We start from the raw sequence: 8,795 nt of genomic DNA on the forward strand, positions 1-8,795 counted from the left end.
GAGTTTTAATTGATGCCGAACAACATGCAAACGTTTTCGTAAAGATTTTGGTATTCCAAGATGGCCGCTGGCCCACTTCCTGTTTTAAGGTTTCAGTCTCCGATCTCAATGAAAAATGGTCTATAGGGGTTTTAATTGATGCCGAATAACATGCAAACATTTTTGTGAAGATTTTGGTATTCCAAGATGGCCGCTGGCCCACTTCCTGTTTTAAGGTTTCAGTCTCCGATCTCAATGAAAATTGGTCTATAGGGGTTTTAATTGATGCCGAACAACATGCAAACATTTTTGTAAAGATTTTGGCATTCCAAGATGGCCGCTGGCCCACTTCCTGTTTTAAGGTTTCAGTCTCCGATCTCAATGAAAATTGGTCTATAGTGGTTTTAATTGATTCAGAAGGGGGAACTTTAGGTAAGGGCAATCATATTTTATAAAGGACCGAGGTAAGACCCCTCCTTATATTAATCCTTGAATGGGTTTCGACCATATTTGGATGAAGGGCTACCAAGTTTGTTCAACAAATGACATTTACCTTTTTCAGAAACTTACATATTCAACTAAGGAGTTCCTTTATTGTTTATATTAATCGTTAACCAATACTTTATACTGTGACTTTGTTGTTTTGTGCCATGAGTCAGATGACCGTTAAGGCCCATGGGCCTCTTGTTTGCCTACAGTAACCAGTTCAGATCTTCCTTTATTAGAAACTTGTTAGAACAATATCAATTTGAATAAAATGTTGCACAAACATGTCTTAAAAGGATAGTTTATTTGTACAGTTATCTCCAAAAATAAAAAATAAAATTAAAAAAAAAACAACGTTTTCCCTCTACTGTGTGTTAAGGATGAAGTGCTGAGTTTATATAAGGCTGACCTAACACGGGATAACAGGAGCTCCCTGTGTAAACTGTGTGTCTGTGTGAGGGCCGTCCAGGGGCCACAACTCCGGAGTGACAGACGAGGTGTGGAGGCCATGATGGGAGTTAGTGGAATCCTTCTGGCCCTACCACCCGGCATGGAGGAGAATCCAGAGTCGGTGAGTAGGGGGATTTTATCTTGTGGTACTTTGGAGTTATTAAAAAGAGTAGAAGAATCATTCACTTATTTGTTAGATTAAATTTTGAGGTATTGACCAGAGTTAATGGCAACCTCAGGCATGAACAATTTTGAAATTTTAATACGAGGGTTTTCAGATCCCAATACGACTTATGTAAAGTATGATTTACTGTCAATTAGTCCCATCTTTCTGTGATTATTATTTCACCAAATTCACATCAAAATATGACATCACAATCTCTGGAAGGTGGCACTCATCATTCTTTACCCATGTTGTTTTGGGATCTCAGTGTTAGCATTCAAATGAAATTAGTTTACAGTTGACCATAGAATATATCTTAAATATGACCTTTGGTTCAGTTGACCCTGTAGTAGATCTTTATGACCTTTGGTTCATTTGACCCTGCGATAGATATTTATGACCTTTGGTTCAGTATACAGTTAAAGTATGGGGTTGATGGATATAGCAAGTTTCAGGTTTCCTGAGACTTGTCTATTTCCTGAGGCGGAGCCGAGGAAAATAGGCAAGTTCGAGGGAAACCAGAAACTTGATATATCACTCAATCCCATACTTTAACTGTTTTAATATACCGATACATACGAAAGCTATGATTAAACTGAAAAAATATTTCTCTCATTAGCTATATTCCTGTCGCGTACGGCAATGGTCATTAGAGATTGAGAGAATTCTACGTTGTAATCGATCTACTTAATCCTATCTTCAAACATACAAATTATTCCGAGATGATAATTGTGATTCCATGTCCGTTTTGTTTTGCTTCTATTTAAACCGCAGGTTAAAATTTGATTCCGCTATGATTTCTCAATATTTCAACACCACTAGACATAATGTTGAATTTATATACAAGTATTGTTGAAATTCCGAGATGTTAACCACTTAGAGGTATCCTAAATATATACATAACATTTGTACGTACATGTACATATAAAAAGTATTGTCCTCTGACCCCATTACATTTTTCACAAGCCTCTTACTTACAAGATAAACATGACGTACGTCAACGGAGATGGCGTGATCGGAAACTAATCTGCCCAATTGTTACGTCATCTAGCAACTGATGGCGTGATCAGAAACAAGTCCCGCCCACCTCGAATCTGATTGGTTAAACGGAAATAGCCGAGTCCAGGTGTGTGCTAGCTTCCAGGGGTGTGCTAGTTCGAAAGACTAACACACAGCTGAGCGAGGGTTTTGGAAAAAAGTAGGGAGGTAGTCAATTTAACCAATTAACTTTTATATAGCTGAAATAAAGTAGAGGTATATTAATTGACCCTATGATAGATATTTATGACCTTTGGTTCAGTTGACCCTATAATATATCGTTATGACCTTTGGTTCAGTTGACCCTATAATAGATCCTTATGACCTTTGGTTCAGTTGACCCTATGATAGATCTTTATGACCTTTCTTCAGTTGACCCTATAATAGATCCTTATGACCTTTGGTTCAGTTGACCCTATGATAGATCTTTATGACCTTTCTTCAGTTGACCCTATGATAGATCTTTATGACCGTTGGTTCAGTTGACCCTATAATAGATCCTTATGACCTTTGGTTCAGTTGACCCTATGATAGATATTTATGACCTTTAGTTCAGTTGACCCTATAAAAGATCCTTATGACCTTTAGTTCAGTTGACCCTATAATAGATCCTTATGACCTTTAGTTCAGTTGACCCTATAATAGATCCTTATGACCTTTGGTTCAGTTGACACTATGATAGATCTTTATGACCTTTCTTCAGTTGACCCTATGATAGATCTTTATGACCGTTGGTTCAGTTGACCCTATAATAGATCCTTATGACCTTTGGTTCAGTTGACCCTATGATAGATCTTTATGACCTTTGGTTCAGTTGACCCTATAATAGATCCTTATGACCTTTGGTTCAGTTGAACCTATGATAGATCTTTATGACCGTTGGTTCAGTTGACCCTATGATAGATCCTTATGACCTTTGGTTCAGTTGACCCTATGATAGACATTTATGACCTTTGGTTCAGTTGACCCTATGATAGATCCTTATGACCTTTGGTTCAGTTGACCCTATAATAGATCTTTATGACCTTTGGTTCAATTGACCCTATGATAGATCTTTATGACCTTTGGTTCAGTTGACCCTATAATAGATCCTTATGACCTTTGGTTCAGTTTACCCTATGATAGATCTTTATGACCTTTGGTTCAGTTGACCCTATGATAGATCTTTATGACCTTTGGTTGACCTTTGTGTTTATCATTTGTATAGACCTACTGGAGAAGAGCCCGCCAGAGGTTGGACAGTCTACTCAAACTGAAGCCATGCAGGCCAGCAGTGTCTCTGGTCATCTTGTGTCCAATAGCCACTGACCAATCCATGGTCACAGATGATCTGGTTCGTCACAACATCATGGACAAGTACCTTCATCTGGACAAAGTGTCTAATGTCTACATACTCGATGTGGATTACAGAGAAGACCTTGAGACGGGATTTGACCTTGACAGTTTGTCATTGTCAACAGAGGTGAGAAAAGATCAACTATAGTTTCCAATGATAATGTGACTAAAATCTGGATTTTTGCAACCAAAAAAAAAAATATATATATATAAAGTGTAAATAAATAAAGAGAGAGAGGAAAAAAAAAGACAATTTAAGAAAATGGATCCCTGTAATTGGAATACACTTGTATCTATTTTATTTTTATATATCCAGAATTATCTCCTTGTTTTTCCTACGACTCAATCCAGGTTAATTTCCCTATAATTGGAATATCAGTTTTGTTTTCCTACATACAGATTTTTCTCCATGATTTGAATCCTTGTTTTTTCCTACAGCTCGGCGAGGCTGTACAGTGGCTGGGTGAGGAGTACCCCTGTACACCACCAATGTGTGTTAACTATATACGGGACTTTGTAGACTCCACCCTCCATAAACACTTCTACACTCGGGTACTCTACAACCTCAAACAGAGGAAGGTCAACGGCTGTCTACACCAGGTAACAGATAGGCCTGAATTAAACAAAAGTAAACATATGTACGGTATATTGAATTGGAATGAAATTATACAATATGTAGTTTTGCTCAAAGTTTATCAATGACATCAAAACATCTTTATTCATAGCTAAATTTTAAGATACAACATCAAACAAATGCAAGATTCGCAGAGTAAATCTATGTTAAAAATGAAAGTTCATTTCACTGTTTTGTTACACAGCATAAAATTATTTATATGATGATTAGTGTAGTCTTCATGATAAGCTTATAACTTTTGGGTCGTACAATATTATCGAAATCTTTTAAAGTTACATTTTAAAATCAGAATCTGCTACAGTTTCAGTGTGCACCTGTAAACTATACTTGATTGTGTCAACACATGTTTGATATCTTCACTACATTAATTAATTAAAAGTCTTGATTTGTTTGTTTGAATAGTCCTATTGATTTGTTTGTTGTTTTATCATCGCATTACAGAGACCCAGCGACCTGTTGACGCTTTATAATGACATCATTCGTCACATGGAGGAAGTGGTTACCTCCCCTAGATTGTTTGACCTTTCTTGGCCTGTACCGGAGTTCAGCCGCACCAACGTTATCGAAGGTCAGATCTAAATTCATTGTTCTGATTATATCATAACTACATCAGCAACAGCCTTAGAATAATACCTATAAACTATTCTTTTCTATCGGAGAATTTGGATAATATCTTTTTAGAAATGGGAGTTGCTAACAACGGGCCAGAAATGTCCTTTGTCTCAGAGAGTTATTTTCTTTGCCAGAAGCCTGTTATTAGAAATAATCTTAATTCAATGTAATTTCAAAACATAACATGATAATAATTTAGCCTTGTAAAAGATGATCTATAATTGTGCTTTCCTAAAATTTAAAGTCTTTTATCAAAATATTCATAAGGTGCTACCTGACATTTTCTGCCCTTTGTAATTTCTTGAATAAAGCAGTATACCCCCCTTAACTGTTGTGACAGGGCTCCCCACGCCGTACTGGAATGATGAAGATCATCTGGAGTATCTGGGTGGGATCATCCATGAACTGGAGTTACCATGGTTACAGGATATCGACCTGGAAAACACAGACTGGTCCGAAGTGTGTGATGAAATTTGGGCCTTTGTCCGAAGTGTGTCCGGAGATGACCATGGGTCAGCCAAGGTGGATCTGGTTTCCAAGTAAGTTTGGAACTCTGGAAAGATTTAAATCAAAAGCAATCACACATGAAAAAGAAACAAATTTAGGTTGATGTAGAAATATGAATCATAAATCTGAACTGAGTTTCTATTTAGCCCTGTTCTCCTCTTGGTTGTTTGTAATATTTTCAGAATGTTTATTTATCTGGGGACAACAAAATCACTTCATCATATGCATAGTCTGTTATTCACATATTGCACATATCGCAGGAACCTGGACGGAAATGAAAATTGTCCGATCACCAGGCAGTATGTAGCAACAACTTAAAGACTGGTGGCATATCAAATCATTGAACTAGTTTGATAAATTTCACATCACATGGCCACTCGTGTAAAGATCCTCTATTTAATTTTCAAGTTTTACTTGGAGCTGTGACAATCGTAGCCTTGATACTCTCACTATTTTAAGTAAAGGCTAAAAAGGGCCACCACATTGTTACTGTAAATTTTCTTTCACAGCTACTAAATTTCTTGATTTCCATTTCAAAACATGTTCACAGATTTTAATTTACACAAATTTTAAATTGAATGAAAATATCTTGGAATTTAATTATGCATGAATTGTTGAAAATATTAATTCGAGGAGATAAACTTTCACAAATTTACCTCGATTACAAAATTCACCAAAAATAAATCACTTGTGAAAGAAAAATGGTTTAAAGGACTTACACAGACTTATACAGGTCAGATATCCTACCTGATAGGTAGGATATTGGCTATTTTGAGAGATAATGTAATATTTTCCAAATTGGCTTTGAAATTTATAACAGGATCCGTCTGCTGCTTAGGATGGCCCGTAGAGATTTTGAGGACACGTGTTACCTCCTGGAGGGGGAGAACCAATGTGAACCGAGCTTTGAGAATGTACCCTGGACAGATGTGGTCACAGCTTGTATAGAATACAGAATGACCTCAATCAGTTTTACAGACCCACAGCTGGAACATACAGAGGTAGGATTCTGTCTAAACGACAAATTACTGTAAAAGAGTATGTGATAATTCAGTGGTTTCGAGATACCAAACTATGTGGGTAAAGTATGATTTATCGTCGATAAGTCCCACCTTCCGGTGGTTGTTTTTTTGTCTCAAAAATCACATCATTAAATCATCTGGGGGGGGGGGCACTGGCTTTCTGAGTTAGGCTCCGTTGATCAGGATCAAGATAAATTCTCTCAAGCCTGAGACTACATTGCTGTTACTGTAAACCAACTTTTTTTCGCCTGTGTTTTACTTTTGCAAATTTTGCGTTCAAGAAAGTTTATCTCCATTATCACGTATACTGATAGGAATTTCCATTCTTTTTTAAAATGTGTTTTCAAATTGAAATTGAGAAATTTAGTAGCTGCAGAAAAAGTTTGTTTGCAGTAAAGTTTGTTAGGGTTCCACTGCTATTAATGGGACTCATTCACGTGATACCCGATAACGTATGTGAGGGACTATTGTTTCTATTGGTGATTGAATGATGCCAAAAGATGATATCCCACAATAACGTCATTTTAGCAGGAAGATTACATAGAGTTACGTTCCATCACCACTGAAGATACTAGTCATGCACAAATGTAATCAGGTATCATGTGGTATGTGAATGAGACCCATTCCAACTATCGTCATAATGAACCTATGTATTTAGACCTCTTTCTTAGTGTTGTGTATTGTACATTGAAGTACATGATTATTAGCCGCTAATTCAGTATTGTTTACAATTCATTAACATTAAAAATTTATGTTTCCCAGTCGGAGGACCAGGAGCTGAAAGTTGTGTACTTTGACAAGCACCTGAAGTCTTACAAACCACCTCAGGCCTGGACTTACCTGGAGAGTCAGCGAGATATCACAAGTAATGTAGCTCTGGTTTATTGTTCAGGAAGGAAAAACATCAAAACAATTCCACACAACAAATCATGTTATATAGTATAAAATATGTCAGCAGTGGTCAGTTATCCACATTTATAAATGTTAAATACAGAAATAAGCTAAATCTTGTGGCATCAGATGTCAGCAGTACTCGGTTATCCACATTTTATAAATGTTAAATACAGAAATAAGCTAAATCTTGTGGCATCAGATGTCAGCAGTACTCGGTTATCCACATTTATAAATGTTAAATACAGAAATAAGCTAAATCTTGTGGCATCAGATGTCAGCAGTACTCGGTTATCCACATTTTATAAATGTTAAATACAGAAATAAGCTAAATCTTGTGGCATCAGATGTCAGCAGTACTCGGTTATCCACATTTTATAAATGTTAAATACAGAAATAAGCTAAATCTTGAGGCATCAAATGTCAGCAGTACTCAGTTATCCACATTTATTAATGTTTAATGCAGAAATAGGCTACAATACCTAATAATTAGAATGACGGTAACTAATTTTGTGTATACACTACATTTTTTCGATGTTGGATGATTAGGATGACAGTAATTAATTTTGTGTTTCAGGTCTGCCTTCCCTGAACCACACTGTGCAGACAGCAGTAGAGAAAACTCGGGAGGCTAAACTAGAACAGAGCCGGAGACTAGACAGAATACAGGACCCTAACGTCACATCCACTTCCTGTGCTGATATCGACCTTGACCCTCTGACAAAGGAGGAAATGGCTACCAAAGAAGACACCCGCCGTCTGTTGGAGTCCGTGAAAACTCAACGTCGAGAATCACAAAAATTTGATCAGTATCTCCAGAAAGTTTTGAATGACTTTGACACAGATAGTCCAGACCAAACATTTGACCGAGAAAACCAATCATTTTTCAGTCCTAATCTTACTGTACCGCCAGAATTTATGGATGCTTCCGGAATCGAGCCATCCGTGTTCGGAGACTGTATTACTCCTAAAAGATACAAAACTCCTGACATTAACAGAATTTCTGCCTTCAAATTGCTTGATACGTCGGTCACTGACTTGTCAACATTTACTGGTGTTAAGACAGGTGTGTCAAACGAATTAGAAAAACTCAAAGATGAAATAGCGCTATGTAGGAGATCTAGTGCAGCGTTTGAACAGAAACTTCAACAGTTAATCGATGATGGACCCTAGAAAATCTTAATCAATGTTTTCATATGTCACTGTCGTGAAATGTTGGAGAGATCTATAGTCTGCGTTAACATTGTCGGTCTTCCCCATCCTTCCCTGTCTAAAATTTATTTGAAGATGTGACATCTGTACCTTACAGACATACATCTAATTAAGTGTTTTTCCAATGTGCTCAGTGAATGTTCTAAATAGGAATGAAGTGCTACAATGATTTAAAAATTGTAAAAATTGAACAAGATCATGCATAGTAAATAAAATTGTTAATTTTGATAATAATTTTGAAGTTTGCGTTTGTTGATGACTATTTGTTGTAATTCAATTTGGCTGATGATTTAGGCTGCCTGTCCCTTTTCACATCTGCATTTTCACAAACTTTATAGATTAGGTGTTTCTAATTTATTTCTCAGTAGACCTAGAGGTCAAAGTTGTATTGTCTGTGTCCTTCTTTGACCGAAAAACTTTGTCTGCCTCTCCTACACCTCTGTGTGGAACTAGTTTTCCAATTTAA

The 8,795-nt window shown here is 36.7% G+C and overlaps 1 protein-coding gene across 1 annotated transcript in view; it reads left to right on the plus strand.

Annotated features, from left to right (window-relative positions):
* LOC138305013 (germinal-center associated nuclear protein-like) overlaps window positions 1-8,570 on the plus strand; it is a 33,934-nt gene extending 25,364 nt beyond the window's left edge. The window contains exons 23-30 of the mRNA XM_069245427.1: window positions 845-1,036; window positions 3,324-3,578; window positions 3,890-4,051; window positions 4,527-4,653; window positions 5,038-5,236; window positions 6,025-6,205; window positions 6,989-7,091; window positions 7,695-8,570. Of these exons, the coding sequence (XP_069101528.1) occupies window positions 845-1,036; window positions 3,324-3,578; window positions 3,890-4,051; window positions 4,527-4,653; window positions 5,038-5,236; window positions 6,025-6,205; window positions 6,989-7,091; window positions 7,695-8,290 (1,815 nt within the window). The 3' untranslated portion in view covers window positions 8,291-8,570. The remainder of the gene's footprint in view (window positions 1-844; window positions 1,037-3,323; window positions 3,579-3,889; window positions 4,052-4,526; window positions 4,654-5,037; window positions 5,237-6,024; window positions 6,206-6,988; window positions 7,092-7,694) is intronic.
* The last annotated feature ends 225 nt before the right edge of the window (window positions 8,571-8,795 follow it).

Source organism: Argopecten irradians, chromosome 12 (assembly GCF_041381155.1).
Source record: "Argopecten irradians isolate NY chromosome 12, Ai_NY, whole genome shotgun sequence".
Classification (NCBI taxonomy): domain Eukaryota; kingdom Metazoa; phylum Mollusca; class Bivalvia; order Pectinida; family Pectinidae; genus Argopecten; species Argopecten irradians.